The sequence below is a fragment of the Xiphias gladius genome, chromosome 18 (genome assembly GCF_016859285.1).
Source record: "Xiphias gladius isolate SHS-SW01 ecotype Sanya breed wild chromosome 18, ASM1685928v1, whole genome shotgun sequence".
Classification (NCBI taxonomy): domain Eukaryota; kingdom Metazoa; phylum Chordata; class Actinopteri; order Istiophoriformes; family Xiphiidae; genus Xiphias; species Xiphias gladius.
Genome location: NC_053417.1, coordinates 12,753,979 through 12,770,546, shown reverse-complemented (window position 1 = coordinate 12,770,546; position 16,568 = coordinate 12,753,979). Strand labels below are relative to the sequence as shown.

Below are 16,568 nucleotides of genomic sequence, written 5' to 3'. Positions count from 1 at the left end.
TAGTGGTTTTTTTCTTTTAAGTTTGACATTATAAAAAGACAGATGCAACATAACACAAAATGTCACATTATACAAATTGTAAAACTTCTCTAATATTTATGTAGAGAGTAAACGTGAAGCAAGCAAGTGACTAGGTGAGATATTGACAAATACCATAAATACCAAAATTATCAATAAAATCACTCAAACAGCAACAATTCCTTGCAAATTTTAATTTGGATGGTAAACTTAGACTCCTAAGTTTCTCATAAGCCAAAAATATTGTGGTGGTTGCCGATTTAACTTTTTCTTTATTTTTTTTTAAAAGATAACTTCAAAATAACAAAATCTGTTTTTTTTTTTTTTTTTGGGAAGGTGATTTCCCAAATGCATAAGCTTAGTCATTCTTCCAATGTGACTGTTATAAACTAATGGATTGAGTTTGGCCACAGTTCCAATTTCATTGGCAAGACTTAAACGGTGTATGATATAGGGTAAACTGGAGCAGTTTATCCTGAAAAACAAAAATTACCCCTTAGTCACTCCTGAAGGTGCTCACATTTGTTGCATGCCAGGAAAAACCTAAGTGCAAAAACTATATTTAACATGAACTAAATGAAACTGAATTGTGTCAAACAAAAAAAATTTGCAGAAAATGTAGTTATTGTTGTGGTTTTCATTTATACGATTCAAAATAAATCTTCTGGCATATCTGCAAGTAAAATAGGCCTTATGGCGCGTATGTGGGCAAATACATTTTTTAATTTAGAACAGAATAGTAGATATTGTGAAGTTAATGAGATAGCGTTTTTTTTTTTTTTTCTGAGGCACTGAGACGTGACAAGCTCCACTTCTCGCTAGACGGCGCTCTTTGCGGTGACCCTGGGTGTTGCGGTGACAGCGGTGCGGGGAGCGGTGGGTAGAAATCCTGCAGTGTGGCGTCACGGTCGTAAAAAAAAGAAAAAAAAGAAATAGAGAGAGAGAGAGAGCGAGTGAGACCCCGCCCATTCCCTCTCCCTTCCGACTTTTAGGATTACCATTGGATCTGCAACGCATTAGTCACCGGCGTCTCTTCGTCCATTGGCCCCTCAGGCTGTCGGTCAGCGTGGCCGAGAGGGAGTTGACGTAATCTCTTCGGTGAATCAAGGCAATCTATCAATTCTTCTCTTCGCCTGTGTGCGTTTAGACGTCCGCCTTTTTTATCTCCACAGGAAAATAAACTCGTCAGGAATTCAGTGGTCGCAATCACAGCTCCATCCGGCGGAGGATACCGCTATAATGGGTGTTTTTCACGAAAGTGGACTTTATAACAGTTTTCGTGCTCGCAGATTCTGATTAAAAAAAAAAAAAAACACATTTTGACGCTGCTAGCTAACGTTAGTTCCCGCACGGTCCTGTGGTGTCGGTTTTATCTTGGTGAGACTGCAAACGTGAGTAAAAATGTTCAAATAATTTACTTATATTTTTTAAGTCTTGTAGTGAACGAGGTTGTTATCACAGATTTATTTCAGGCAGTTGTTGGTGGCTGGTGAGCGGTAGTCTTTTTAGCTAACGTTAGTTAAAGACGTGTAAGTGTCTGGCAGTGTGTTTGAACTGTTACATAGACCTGGTTCTGTTAACAGTTTTATTTTCTTATTTAATTTGCAAAGTATATAACATTACTTGTTTAAGAGCACAGTATTTGTGTATGGTTGGATAGTCAAATCCGTCAAACAGACACTGGAGGTTAATTAGTTCCGTCTCGTAACGTTAGATGATACTTAAGTCACAACCGTCAACATGGGTTAGCGCTAGCTTACAGTAAAAAAAATAAAAAATTAACAGGTACCATAAGAAACATTCCACCCATCAGGATTTAATTTTACGTTTCCTATACCCTCCCATGCAAGGTACACCAGGAACAATATGTCGAGTCCGTGCTGCTAAAATAAGCATGCAACTCCTCCCTGCACTGCTCCACTACATACATACAGCAGCGGAGGATTAGCCTACTTCCTAACATCGGCGAATTTATTTTTCTAAAAACGAAGATTTAAGCTCTTTGTCTGCACAGAATGGACACTGTTGGATGCAGCAGAGAGGCCCAGCTCACTGTCCCACTGTAGCCCACACCATATAGGGTAGATAGAATTTCATGGGCGTATGCTTTAGCAAGTATGGCTGACTGCAAGGACATGGAAAAACATGAGATACTTGGTCTGTGTAGTCACGGTGCGCGGGAGGTATAGCTTAAATCTACTGTAAACATATTGCAAAGTTGTGTTGTTATAAAAAATAAGTTATGCTCTTTTGTTAGCCCATTTGTTATATGCAATATTATTATTATTATTATTATTATTATTATTATTATTATTATTATTATTTGGCCAAAGCGTATTTCTCACCTACTGGGGATTTATAAATTAATTGCATCATCTTGCAGCCCTTCTTTGACTGTTTGATCGGCTGCTGTTTACATATTATTAAAGCGCTTCAGTGGATTTGGTCGGCCATATTTGTTGTACACTGGAAATTGGGAGGGGAGGCAGTGGACTTTAACTGTGTTTCATTTACATTTTTTTTAGTTTAGCAGTTTATATTCTTTAAACGAGGATACATACAGATTCTTGCCTCATTTATTTAATACAAGATGTTCTTTTTAAAAAGCAGATGCAAACATCTCTCTCTACTGTGTTTCCTTTAGGAGGTACAAGTAATCTTACTGGGGTAGAGTCCTAAACAACAAACATGTCTGGGGCTTCAGTAAAAGTCGCTGTCCGAGTTCGGCCCTTCAACTCCAGGGAGATGAGCAAGGAGTCAAAATGTATCATTCAGATGCAAGGCAACACTACAAGTAAGTCGACCACTGGCATGCACACAACAACCCAACTTTATTTATGCAGGCCTTTCAGCTAAGGGGAGTTTGGTATATCACAAATACAGCCGCCTGGTCTTCCTTCAGGGGTCTTAGCAGAGAACAGTTGAATGAGCAAACTGAATAGTGGACAGTTGGGGACAAACAGCTTGAAAGAGAATAAAAGGCTTACAGAGTGAAATTCCTCCTCCTCTGAAGGGGCCTGCATGCCTGAGGAGTCTCTGTGTGTGAGAAACGCTGAGTTGGTTCATACTGGGAGATCCAGGGGTCACCACACAGCCAGGCTTGCTAACACCCCCGGTTCATCAAGACTTTATCACACAGTTGGTGTTTTAGAATGGATATTCATGCTGCTTTGTAGTTTATGATTGTGTTATCTCATAGTGTACACAAACAGTTTGTGAAGAGGTTGTAGAGGCAGAAAAAGTGTTATGGCCAGAAGTTAATCATTTACAAAATTCACTGCTTTTTATTTTGCTGTAAGTTTCAAAAAAACTGAAGTGATTGGATTAAATTTACAAAGGCCCACTGACATTAGGTAAAAATGAATGTAGTCTCTCAAACTATGCAGTATCATAAGTTTTGTGTCCCCCTTGACAAAATATTGTTGGGATCAGTGTTTAAGATGTTGTATAGATGTACTTAATGTGCTTTTGGTGTCGTGCTTCAGTCAACCATGCTTTTTAAACATGTGCAGGATGTGTGAAAATATGGCTGCAAAATTCCTTAAAATTGATCATGGAAGGATTAATGTTTTCAAGTAAACTAGACAGTGAAATCTGCTGTTGTCACTCTAAATATGTTTAAGTTCAAAGTAATTGTAATTATTTGATAATTATGCACATTGAATTAACCATTTCATAGCTTTCCATGAAAATATTAAACTTAATTGTGTAAATCAGTGATGAAATGCCTCTTTGCTGCTGTTATTGTGGAATCTATGAAAGGATAGGCAATAGCAGAGAAAGATGAGAAAACCTGAATGTGGTTTGTAGTCTTGTGATTCAATCTGCTTACTTGTGACTGTGAGTCATCAGGTACTGTGAAGTGCTACCTGCCTCCTTACTCATGCCTGTGCTTTATGGCCCATTTCAGCTTGCAGATGAACACAGTCTCCCTGTCATTAGCATGGAAACATTTAATGACCCAATAACAGGACAGAATGTGACGGCAGAAACCCTTTCTGCCAGCAGGCTGTCTTATTTGCCTCGAGTTTTGTCTGTCAGACTTATTGGGCACATTAGACTAAGCCTATATGAATCTCCCATAAGATCAAGTGTCCCTAGCAGTTATGGCTCACTTGCCCTTTATCTCTCATACTCTACCAAAGAGAAGCTTTGTGTCAAATCCCCAGTACTTTTACTCCATATCCCTGGGTTTTCATTATGCCAATGTCACTTGGAGGTGCTGGAGGGTGACTCGTGGTTTGTAGCAGAACTGCAGTGGAATATGCAGTGTTTTTGGGGGGTTAGTGAGTGAGTGTGTGAGCAAGGGAGAGGAGGAGGCTGCAGTACTGCCTACTCTACCTCCTATCACATGGGCAGATTGCAGAGCAGAAAGGGAGGCTGGCAGGTGGCCATACTCTCTCTGTTTATCAGGACTTCATTGCAGATGGTATGCTGGGAATGCTGTCTTATTAGGATCCTGAGAGGTTGAATGGTAACTAGTGGCTCAAACGTGCACACTTTCATACAATGCATGCAGTTGAGGTTATCTGACATGCAGTGTGAAAATCTGACAGTTCTGCAGCTGTGCTTGACTGGATTTCCTCATACTGTATGTAACTTACATTTTTAGTCTAAAAAAATTCAACATTGGTTTGTTTGGGAGGTCAAGAGGTATTTTACACAACGTTTCAATGGATGTTCACACTTATTATGATATCTATGATAACAGCAAGTAACGATAAAATTATTACCTCCACCAAGGAAGATATGTTTTCACCCGTTTCTGTTTGTTTGTGTATTTCCCAGCAGGAATACACAAAAAGTACAGAACCGATTTGCACCTGGGTGGAGGCATGGGGCTTGGGCCAGGGAAGAACCCTTTAAATTTTGGGGTAGATCTGGATCATTTACTATGAATTTGAATTTCTTTCTCTGAAGTCTGGTGTATGATGTTTGACATTGCCATTTGCACTCCCTGAGTGTCATTCTAGTTTGGTACTTGAATTTTATAAAATTTCTCATGTATTTTACAAATTAAGTTTCTTTGATTTTGACAAGTTAGTGTTTTCTGTCACACAGTGATGCTGTGTGATTGTTTTTCATGACCAACAGATGTGTGTAAATCCGTAATTCTGTCAGTAATATTATTAAACTACATCATCCAAAACAGATGGACATGTTTATTTTGCCTCTATCAAAGGCAGTGTATCTACGACTCATTACAACTTCATGTGGTACTCCTCATAAAAATCTGTCTTTTGACAATCAAATACTCACCAATAGGCTTGAAAGGTGGTTGTAAGATATTTGTAATTTGCTTGGTTTTTATTCAGCTCAAATTCATAATTGTAATAACGGATTCCTATTGTGACAATTTTTCACAACAGAAAAGAAGTATTAAAACATCCATAGAAACTTCTCAAAACACTAATGCAGCAAAATCCACTCAGTTTTTAAAAAGTCTGTATTTAGTTTGTCATACTTTTGCCAAAATAAGGTTCAATACATTGCTTTAATCAGAATTAACAATGCGATAGTGCTTGCCCAACATAATACACGCATAAGTCTGTTTATATTGGGGGTTTGTAGTGATGGCTAACATTTAAATTGGACTGAAAGCTGCCTGACAGAAATGGGATATTTTATGGGAGTGCTTGGTCAGCTTGCAAGGTGTTTGGCAGATGTTTGGATGAAGCCGTGGCACTGCCCTTATTGTTGTGACTTGCTCAAGGGCATATTTGTCTGTCTGTGTGCATGTGTCAACAACACAGAGAAAGAGAGAGCTCGGGGGCAAGGGCAGGATATGCTGTCTCCCCCTCTCTCTCTCCTTTTCACCATGCATGGGGGGTTGTCAAGGATAGGGTGCAGGCAGAGGGGCAGCAAATTGATTATCCAGTGTGCAGGAAATATGTCCAAGGCCTCTGCAGGCAGGCTGGAAACAAGAAAGGCCTCTTCCAGTGGAAGCTCTTAAAAATACCATAGCTAATGAAATTATAAAGGGGTGATGCGATGGGCTGTGCATTAGTTAGTGCTTGTGCTCCAAACGTTGAATAACTCCAGGACACCCAAAGCCTGTCTTCATTAAAGCCCTGATGTTGTCTCCACATCGGTCTTTAGTTATGTAACCCACGTGTTATGTTCCTCCTCAGCCATCTATGGCCATATAATGTATAAATGGCCAAAGATGGTGGAAAGATCTTGCACAGTGCACAAACAGAAGCAGATCCTCTGTTATGTTAGAGCATTATATTAGCTTTAGTGGAACAAAACTGCCTATAGATAGATAGATAGATAGATTATTTCCCACATGATCATTTCTTTCCTTCATTGGAGATGTGCAATGTCAGGAATGGTATTTGTAATGCCTATCAAAAGCCATCCACATTTTCAAGTGCAGGATGTTACACAACCCCCCCAATGCTAGGAGTAAACTAATTGTCAAATTGTTAGAACAAACAGAAGGTCACTATATCAATCAAACCTTCACCTTTCAGATACAATTCTGCTGAGTCTCCTCTCAGTACAGGCTAAGTGGATGGTGAATTTACAAAAAACCTACAGGCAGGAATTATCTGAGCTCCAGTGTCAGTTACACATAAGAAGAGGCAATCAGCACAGCAGAAATGACAATGAACCCATCTCATACGGATGAATTGTGGTCAATGAGGAGAGAGCTGGTAGGACAAGTGGGGAGTAAGATGGGGAGCATGGGTTTGAATGAGGGATGATCATCCTACTGCTGAACCCTCTGCAGACGGGGCCAATTGACCTGATTAGGACCAGTAATCCGCTGGTTTGCCTGAGGTCGCCACGCCCTGCTGCTGTAATCCCTGTGACCCTTGTAGGTGTACACATACCCACATAGAACTGCTCAGGGTGTTACATTCCTCATCGTCTCACCCTGAGATTGTTTTTTAGCGACACACATTTGCCCACATGCACTACTTAAAAGAGCAGACTCACACATTCCAGACTGACCTCCTAATGAGGAGGGAGGACAGGCAGATGTCTGTGTCTGTTATCAGCTCATGCTGTGTTACAGGACTTTCAGGCCAGAGGCACATGCATGTCATGCAGCTCAGCCAGTTTTCAATACAGCTGTATAACAGAAAGTGAATTACATTGTGTTGCAATTTTGCAATGTTTTATTTACACAAAATTTAAATTATTTTCTGTTACGAGCAGGTGGAAGTTCTGTAAAACTTATTCATAATAATAACCAGGAAGAGACAGTAATCATAAGAGTCACGGTGTGAGGAAGTGTATCTCATGCACCTATCACCGTCATACCTCTCTATGTGATCGTCTTCTATGCTGGGTAGTCAAAGCAACAGTATCGGTTTTCTTCTGCTGCAAAGACATCTTCAGTGAATGAATAAAAGCTTCTCACATTCTCCATAGACTTTTGTTTTTCATACCGTTCTCTTCTTTGCTTTGGCTCATGATTTTCTTCCTTGCATATATGCACTTGTACCCTCCTAAGGTTTTCTTCTCAGTTCTGCAAGTTGTTGTGTGATGTTGAGGTAGTTATTGAAACTGAATAGTAGACAGTTCTTAGGATGGAGAAAATGTTCATGTTGAACAGATCAAGGTGTATGTCTGGATCAATGCTGACTTTGCCACAATGATTAATTTGAATCACAAGTCTCACTATCAGATTTTTTATGATGACTATATCCTCTTATCAGAACTTCTTAATTATTGAAATCTTCTCTGAGTGAGACAGGCATAAAATGGGCATTAAGATCTACTGCGAAATTCTGTTAATGCAACCAATATTATATTTACTGAGTGTTAAAATCAAATGGCATCATTACAGTTTACATTGCACACTAAAAAGTGGCAAAGAGCCATGGTGGGCTTTCCTGTCAGCACTGAATCCTTTTTCACGAATAAGTGTTTTGGAATGAGTAAGAAACCACAACATGGCACTGCACATCAGGGATGGGCGGAATGCTGGAGTGCACAAGATGTGGCAGAGGTCAAAAGGGGAAAGTGATAAATGCCTTCTCTTACTAAATTGAGGTTTCAGCTTTGTAGCTAATCAAGCCACTCGTGGAGTTTTTACTCCACTACTTATGTTGACTCTTCATCACCACCGATTCCCCCCCGTGTGCCCATATTTAGAAATTAGAAAATATGGGATATTAGAGGAGAGGCAGGGAACGCAGCTGACTTAAGAGGGGGAGGGGGCATGTAAACGCAGCCCTAGCAGCAGAGAGAGTGAAAGGCGTGTACGAGCACTATGCACGTGTAGGACAGCGTGATGTGGCATCACATATACTCGCCTGGCTAGAGATGATGGGATTTCAGTCCTAATGATGGAGGCTGAGAAATGCATTATATTCTTGCAGTTATGCTAAAAGAATATTAAAAACTATAATATATGCAGCCGTGGATGGATAGACATCATCTTGGAGTTTGTGCCTCCACTGCAAAAAATATCTTGCCTTTTCTTCTCATTAAAAAAAACAACAACATAAAAACGCCCACCAATGGCATGAGATAATTTTGTTAATTTTGAATGTGGTTTCACTTGTTTCAGGAATTTTCTAGAGGTAAGTGTCACTATCTTTAAATAAAGATAATAGGGCAAATGAGTCTTAGTAGCAGATCATCAGAAATACAGAAAATAGGAAATGGTAAAATAATTCAGGACTCAATCCTAAATTAAATATCTAGTTCAGGTTTTTTTTTTTTTTGCAGACAAACAAGATATTGATGCTCTTAGGGAGCTGTTGCTAGAGGGCTCTGCCTCAATTGGCTGCTGCTCTGCAGACCAAACAAATCCATTAATATTCCTAATATAACCAGAAATAAAAAGCCAAATACCTGCCCTCCCTCACATAACAAGGTGGAACAACACAATGCTAACAGACAAATGCTAAAATGTGTCCTAGTTTTACAGCAGTGCCCAAACAGTTCAAAGTGTTACAGATTGAGTGTACAACAAAATGGTCACTAGCTGATTTTGTGCATAGAGGACAGGGAATTAGGAGTGTGTGCATCACTGCCCATTCATCGTTTTTGTGTATGTGGACAGGATAATAAGAAAATGATGAGAAATGTTATCGAAATAAAATAAAATTGAAAAGGATTGTTTATATAAGTTGCAGCTCTAGTTGAAAGGTGTGTCTTATAAACATAACCAGTGGTTTTTTTACTTGACTTTTTAAATCGCTTTGTGCTCACAGTAGCCCACATCCATTGCCATCCATCTCTGACTTGATGATGAAAGCAGAAAATGGTGTGTTTGTTCTAATGTTATGGCACTCCCGGCTTGCTTCACTTACCTACTCTTTGGTTCATTGCCTGAGTTGGGTGAAATGGCTGGACTTTCCCACATTCAAGAGAGTGAATGTGTTTTTTCAGTTTTTGTGCCCTCACTGACACAGCTCTCTTTCCAGACTGTATTGTTTGGTTTCCTCCCACAGTCTGAGGGCTGAATTCAGAGGCAAACTGGAGAGCTTTGCAGTCCAGGCACGGGTATCTTGGTGGTGGTCATGATGCTCACTTTGTATTATTCATGAGTAAGAAGTGAGGGGGCTTGGCAGTATATTATATTTGATACCTTAATTAATAAGATGGCTGAGCTGACTCTTTATCTGGTTGGCAACCAGAATCCTCTGTCTCTCCAAAATGGAGTTGTCTCATGCCACTGTTTGAATACTGTGGAGCAAACTGAGATCAATAGTATACACACATTGCGTGTGTACACACACACACACACACATACACAGAGATACACACAGTTTCACGTGTCATTTCTGTCCTCCACAGAGAAAACGCTGGATAAAAGGTGTTCGTCATCTGACATTAGCTTAAGGCTTCAGTCAGTGGTTATCCTTAATGTTTACTGGCTTCAAAGAACATGTCAAACCTGTAATGCTGCTTGTTTTATCTTTTTTTTTTTTTTTTTTTTTTAAATTTTATTTTATAGACGGGGATTTGAAAAAAAGATGTGAGATTTTCACAGATCCATGTGCCAGGGTTGTGTTCATGATGTCACAATGCTTACATAAAGCCAGAAAGCATTTAAAGTGAGTCTTCAATCTCTGAGCAGAGGCTAGTTGAGGAAATCCAGGTCACTGCTCTGTAAAATGGGCGCCTTTTGTGAGCAGTGAATGTAAGGGGCTCTGTATTTCCCTTGTGTGTATAGCATAGTCTACACTGTTGTCAACACAGCCATTCTGCCTAGATCTTACGATGATCTGTATGCTGTTTTGAGACAAATCTGAGACTGTCTTTAATCATAATTCAAGGTTTCAAACAAATTTGGAACTGTTTTGAAAAGAACACAATAATATTATAATGCAAATCTAGTGTTTTATAGTCTGTCATTATGGCTCTCACTTCTCTATATATTTAATGAGAGCCATCAATGGTTAATATCTGGAAAGCTTTCAAGAACAAGGCACAGATTTTAAAGTCATAGATTTTTGGAGGTGGAGAGGTTGTACTACTGTTCCTACAGTATTCTGATATTTTATGGTGTCTTATTTGTGTGAATACTATTAATTGAGTATTACTATTACCCATAATATTATTACTATTACCCAACCAAAGTTGAGCTGAGAAGAAAAATGAATTCCACATTGTGATACCAAATGTTTAGACACCCCCAAGATATAAACTGTAGAAGAAATCTTTAATACTTTACAGTTTTTCTTTCTCAATGAATCACATGCAGACCCACTTCCCTAAAGTTCATTGTGGAAAGGTTGACACAGGCAAGTTTGAATTGTTAATACATTAAGTGCTTTTTTTAACTGGAAAATACCAGAATCGCCTAAACTGTGGAGGTACTACTATAGCTTTCCATGACACAGGATGTGTTGGGAAAGACCTCTAACCCTTGCGGCAGCACCTGCAAAGAGGAGAATATCCTCTGTGGTCCTGAACTATGAGAAGCAAATTGCCTCTTTGAGCTTTCAAAACAGCTGAAAACTCTGACTGAGGATCCTATATCATTTTGTTAATGTTAACATTTAGGTGCAAACAAATATGTTCATTTGACAAGTCGGTGGGTGTGTCCAGAATTTGGTTAGATACATGGGGCAATACACTTGCATGCCATTGGGTTGTAATTTAGATATTTATTGTTATCTCAGCTCTGATTTCATGCCAGTTCTATGTGCCTTGTGGGTTTAACCCCCCATGTCATCACCTGAGAGGCTGCCTGATATCCCTCTCTCTTTGTTGTAGTTCTCTGTTTGTTTTAGCTTCTGAATGGAGTCCTGCTGGCTTAGCATGTTTTCTCTGTCCGGTGGCTTCTAGAAGCCTCTCTTTAGTCTCTGTTATAATGGACTCAGTGAGTCTGTGTGAGCTGCTAATATCAAAAGGCACTCGCAGCCCTGGCTAGCTATCAGTGTACGGGCTGGGAGCAGTGTATGGTTTGGCTATGACTTGGGCGGAAAGGTTGAGCGGCTGAAATCTGTCCATTCCTTCCTGTCACTGACAGTCTGTCGGCATGTGAAGCACTAGCTGCCATCTGCTGCTGTATAAATAGACAGACGTCAGAGCTGGAACAGCTGGCGCATAGGCCAGGACTGCGCCCTTTCCCACTGCTTTCTATCCAGACAGGCAACAAAACCCACGGACATTTTAATTTATGAATTTTTTTACTTTTACTTTTTGGCATGAAGTTGGTAAAAAGTAAACAACGCTTGATAAAAGAATTCTGAACGAACCTGTGATTTTCAGTTTACGTGTTTACACTCATTTTTCAGCTTTCTGTTGATTTCTGATTTCTTAAATTTCTTGTTAACAGGAAACCCAGTTTCCTTTCTTTAGACAATGAATTAAGAGAAATCTTTATACCAAACGTGTATATGCATGATAAGAAAAAATAGTGTAAAAAAAAAAAAAAATAACACTGTACTGTAACTCCAAATACTCTGGAAAAAATCCTCAAAAATATGATAGGTGGTATGAATTAAACCTGGTTTCTGGAGTGCACGTAAACACAGTTGGTATATTCATTTCAAATATCTCTTAAGGTGTAATTTTCTTTTCACAACAATATTAAAACAAACATGTATTTTTCAGTGTAGTCTAATTGTTTTAATGCACAGTTAACATTCAGCTGACTCCAGTCAGTTTCCAACAAAAACATTTAAAACGTTCAAAATCGTTTTGTTTTTTTTTATGAATATGGTGGTCCCTTTTTCCAAAACGAGGGGGGGGGTAAGGCAGTGTGAAAAGGGTCATTGTGATAGAGGGGACTGGGCACATAAAGCCTTGTCATAACAGATTACCTAATGTGTTTTACAGGGTCTGTTGTCAACTGCAATACCCTTCATTCAGTGCATTGTTCTGGTGTCTTCCTGCTTTTTTTCCCCTCTCCTCTTACCCAGTAGGAAGAGAAAAATTACGTGATCAGCCTTCTGAGTAGAAACTGAGGATTTATTAGTACGAACTAAGTGCCTTCCTTTACAGTTTCAGTAATTACTCTGATGTAGAAGCTCATATGATAACTGCTTGCTGTTGACATTAACAGAGAGTAAGTTGTAGTTTGTCTGAGTCGGTGACGATGATATGGATTCTGGTCTGAAGGGTCACGTCTCCTCAACAGAGGAGTATTGCTGTGTGGATATTTTTTAATTAAAGGCCACAAGGCATCTCCCTGACCAGACATGAAAGTGCACTGTATCCAAGGGTGTAATCAAGATACCACATGTTGGTTTCTGTTTTGGATATGTTAGTGTTGTGGCTGTGACAAGCTCAGCTGTTTGTTAAATGTGCACAGTAGTGCTCAGCCACTACTTTTAGACTGCAGTTTTGAGCTACGTCCAGTGACAACTCTGTCACCTGTGCCGCAGCCCTGGCAACCAAGCCATCACACACTCATCTGAAGACACTGAATACAACACACAGAGCATTTCTCTGGCCACCTAAGATTGTGCCTCATCCACTCTTTCGTAGTGTTGTCACAATGCCAAAATTATGATTTCTATACGATACCTGCCTAAGTATCTCAATACCAATACTGAATCGATACCATGGTAAAAACCTAAAACTGGGTGGTTGCTGATTCTGCTGGCATCTTTTTGTATGTCTGTGGGGCGGTAAATTATGCTAATGTTTCAATACATTAATATTTCAGTTATCATTAATACCCTATGTAGATTGTAATTTACTTTTGAGAGAGCCTGTTCTCATTAATTGTCATTTTTGGCTAGACTGCAACAGCGGCGCCAGGCCTATAAACGTGAGGGAGTGATAAAGTTAGATGATTGGCCAGCCGAATGCCGCGTGACTGAGTGCTGACATTACACCACTGGTTGGCCGGGCTAGTGTTGGAGTTTCCCCATTGGCTGTTGCTCTTTCAAAATGAATTGGCACAAACGGTTTCTATTGTGTCATCATGGTGGCATTTACAGCCAGTGTTGCCAACTTGGCGCCTTTGTCTCTACATTTAGAGACTTTTCACACCCCTGTCGTGAGTTTTCTTCAAAAAAAAAAACCCTAGCGACAAATCTAGCAACTTTTTTGACAAATCTTAGCTACTTTCCGTAGAAAAAAGTTGACAGTATTGCCCCGCAAGCGCGAGGTCAGGCTTTCTCTCGGCAGGTAAACCTCTCTATGCATCTCATTCAATTTACCACACAGCAGCTGACACAGACATGAATGAGCTTCTAACTTTCTCTCTGAGTGATCATTTTACGGGTAAATGTAGCCTAAATCACAGCCCAGCCGCTTTCTTTACCTTATGTGTAGGCTGATTGTGTCAGACATCATCGCGGTTGTAAAATCAGTATTTCAGCAGTGCAGAGCAGCAGCTTGGAAATGGCTTGGAAGTGACTGCTGGTTAACATGTAGTCCTAATGGTCCGTGTCTCAGTCACTATTTCATACTTGTTCCGTTGTTCCGACAACAGAAACAGAAAAACAAATAATGAGAACAGCTTTATTGGGAATTTAGCTGTATTAAATTACTGTATATGTGAGCGCATACAGTAGGAGAGAAGCAAACGGATAAAGGCGGTCAAGCCTTAGACTAGGTTTTAACCTTTTCTTATTAAATCTAATTTGACTAAATAGAAAACTAGAAAATGCGCACAGTAGAGCGCATACCTCCGCCAAGGAGGTGTATTGAGTCATTTGTGTTCAGTCTGCTTTAGTGCACTGCCGTAGTGTACAGCCTAATAATCCTGGGTTTGAGCTTCATCACCATGTAATTTATTTTTTATTTTATTTTATTTTAATACATTTTATATGTGTGTGTGTGTGTGTGTGTGTGTGTGTGTGTGTGTGTGTGTGTGTGTGTGTGTGTGTGTGTGTGTGTGTGTGTGTGTGTGTGTGTGTGTATGTATGTAACTGTATTATTGTAAAAAATTAGATCAAGGTCATAGCGTATTAAAGCTTTTACATGGTATGCAGTAATCTGATGTCCCCTATACTTGAGTTTATGTGATTTCTTTGATTGTTAACTTTATATTTGCAACCAGATTTCACTTATTAAACAGCGTTTAATCACCCTCATTTGGCTTATTAGTGGTCTTGGGTATGATGTAATAACGTTATCTATCACATTCGCTGACCTGACGGTCTTTGAATTCTATGAACAGGTCGGCATATCTTTTGGCAAGATGCTTTGCCAAGTTGGACGTGTTGGCTCCCTTGGTCTGCGTAATTTTTAAACATCTTTTACAGACGGACTTTGTGGTGTCCGTGGGCTTGCCCTGACTGCCGGCTATGTAAGCGTAATAATGCCATATTTTGCTTTGTGTGTCTGCTTTGACAACAAGCTGTTAACAGTTGGCAAGAGCACTTGTATTTGCGGTCATGCCTCTCGTTTTGTCACCAAGAAAGCTGTAGTGTGCATATGAGAGAGAAAAAAAAAAACAATTGGCACGCCCACTTTTCCTGGAAGCAGAGCGCTGCACACACACACTGCCCTGCTGTTGCACATCAGTGTAACTCTACTCATAGAAAATTTTGGTCTTATTAAAACACTACCATTCCTATAGTAGCAGTACTAATAAAATGTGGTATAGGACTGTTTTTCACGGCAGGGTATTGCAATACCTTTCTAGTATCAGTGTAATGTGCAACACTACTCCTATTTAAGACTGAGCATCTACATTAGCGTTAATGTGGCAATTTTGAAATCATCCGATAATGTCAGCAGCTGCTTTGCCTTCCCACTAATGCACAAACTGATGCAGTTGTAGTGTTGTATAAAATTACACGGTATTTGAGCTGTAATGGTATCAGTTTCTGTCATGACATGGTGATATGACAGGGCACTGCAATGGTTAGGTGGTTAGCTACCTGCATAACTCAACACATTTGATTATTTTAATGAAATTATTTTTAATAATGTGGTGAATTATAATCTCTCAGAATTGATTCGTACTATATCAGACTGCAACTATTAATTATTAATTATTAATTAATTAACAGAAATACTATGAAGCTGAGTTTTATGTGTCATGTGCATTTAAATTGCTCACAACATTTTCTGAAACTACTTGCCTGTCTCTGTCAGCTGCCCCAAAATTTTGGAATTTGGCAGTAATTTAATATTTCTTAATATCATCTTTCCATATAGGTATGTTGTGACTAAATTATCATATGGTCCCGTTATTCCATATGCAGTTAGTCAGGTGCAGATGGTTGGGGCCGTTTGGTGCTGCTGGTGCAGCATTTTGTAGAAAATGGCAGTCCTCTGATTGAATTAATGAAATAGTAGTCTTCAGAAGTCAAGCATTACATCACACTGCTGCCCATATACATACAGTCCCCAGGGAAGCTATTAAAATTGGTCAGTCTCACTGAAATACACTCATGGTAATTACAATTCTGCACAGATATTATTTCTCTGAATGCCTGGGTTCCCATAGCAGTTTATCCAATTGTTTTCTTTTATATTTACCTCTGTCAAGGAGGTTATGTTTTTACCTGTGTCTGTTTGTTTATCAGCAGGAATACCCAAAAAGTACTGAACTGATTTGCACTGAACATGGGATGGGGCATGGGCGAGGGAAGAACTCATTTCATTTTGGGGCAGATCCCGATCATCTACTATGAAATTTGCAATCTGGTGTGTGTTGTTTGACATTGGCCTTGGCGGAGGTCTACACTCTCTGAGTGCCAATCTAGTTCACATATGCATTTATTTAGTGACCTTATCCCCTTCCTGTGATCCCGCATAGGCATCGATCAATTTGAACTGACAGCTAGCAGGTTCTTAGAGGGTTACTGGAAGAGAGACTGAAATTTTCAGCCATTTTAGACCCTGCTTGCCTGCTAGTCTCAGGTGAATGGGGGCTAGCTTTTAGTTTTCATCTGGTGCTCAGAGACCTCCTAACAACCTAGTTACAGAGGGGTGTCTTTGCTTACCTTGCCGGATTATAGGCCCCATGTTGAACACTGGAGTATAAAATGTCTACCGGCTACAACCAGCTGAGTGATGTTCTTTTGATAGACGGATGTGGTTAGTTTACTGGTGTTCACCCTGCCTTGAAATGGAGAGCTCCTGTGGAGTGACAGCGTTCTATCAGTCCTATATTCTTGGTAACAGGAACTGAAAATGCAGAGCTTTAGCATTTTGGGGGGGGGGCG

The 16,568-nt window shown here is 39.7% G+C and overlaps 1 protein-coding gene across 9 annotated transcripts in view; it reads left to right on the top strand.

The window, feature by feature from the left end:
• Positions 1–1,146: 1,146 nt before the first annotated feature.
• kif1b (kinesin family member 1B) overlaps positions 1,147–16,568 on the top strand; it is a 60,747-nt gene continuing 45,325 nt past the window's right edge. For all 9 annotated transcript variants that reach the window (XM_040152426.1, XM_040152422.1, XM_040152421.1 and 6 more), the window contains exons 1-2: positions 1,147–1,409; positions 2,663–2,812. In XM_040152426.1, the coding sequence (XP_040008360.1) occupies positions 2,707–2,812 (106 nt within the window). In that variant the 5' untranslated portion in view covers positions 1,147–1,409; positions 2,663–2,706. The remainder of the gene's footprint in view (positions 1,410–2,662; positions 2,813–16,568) is intronic.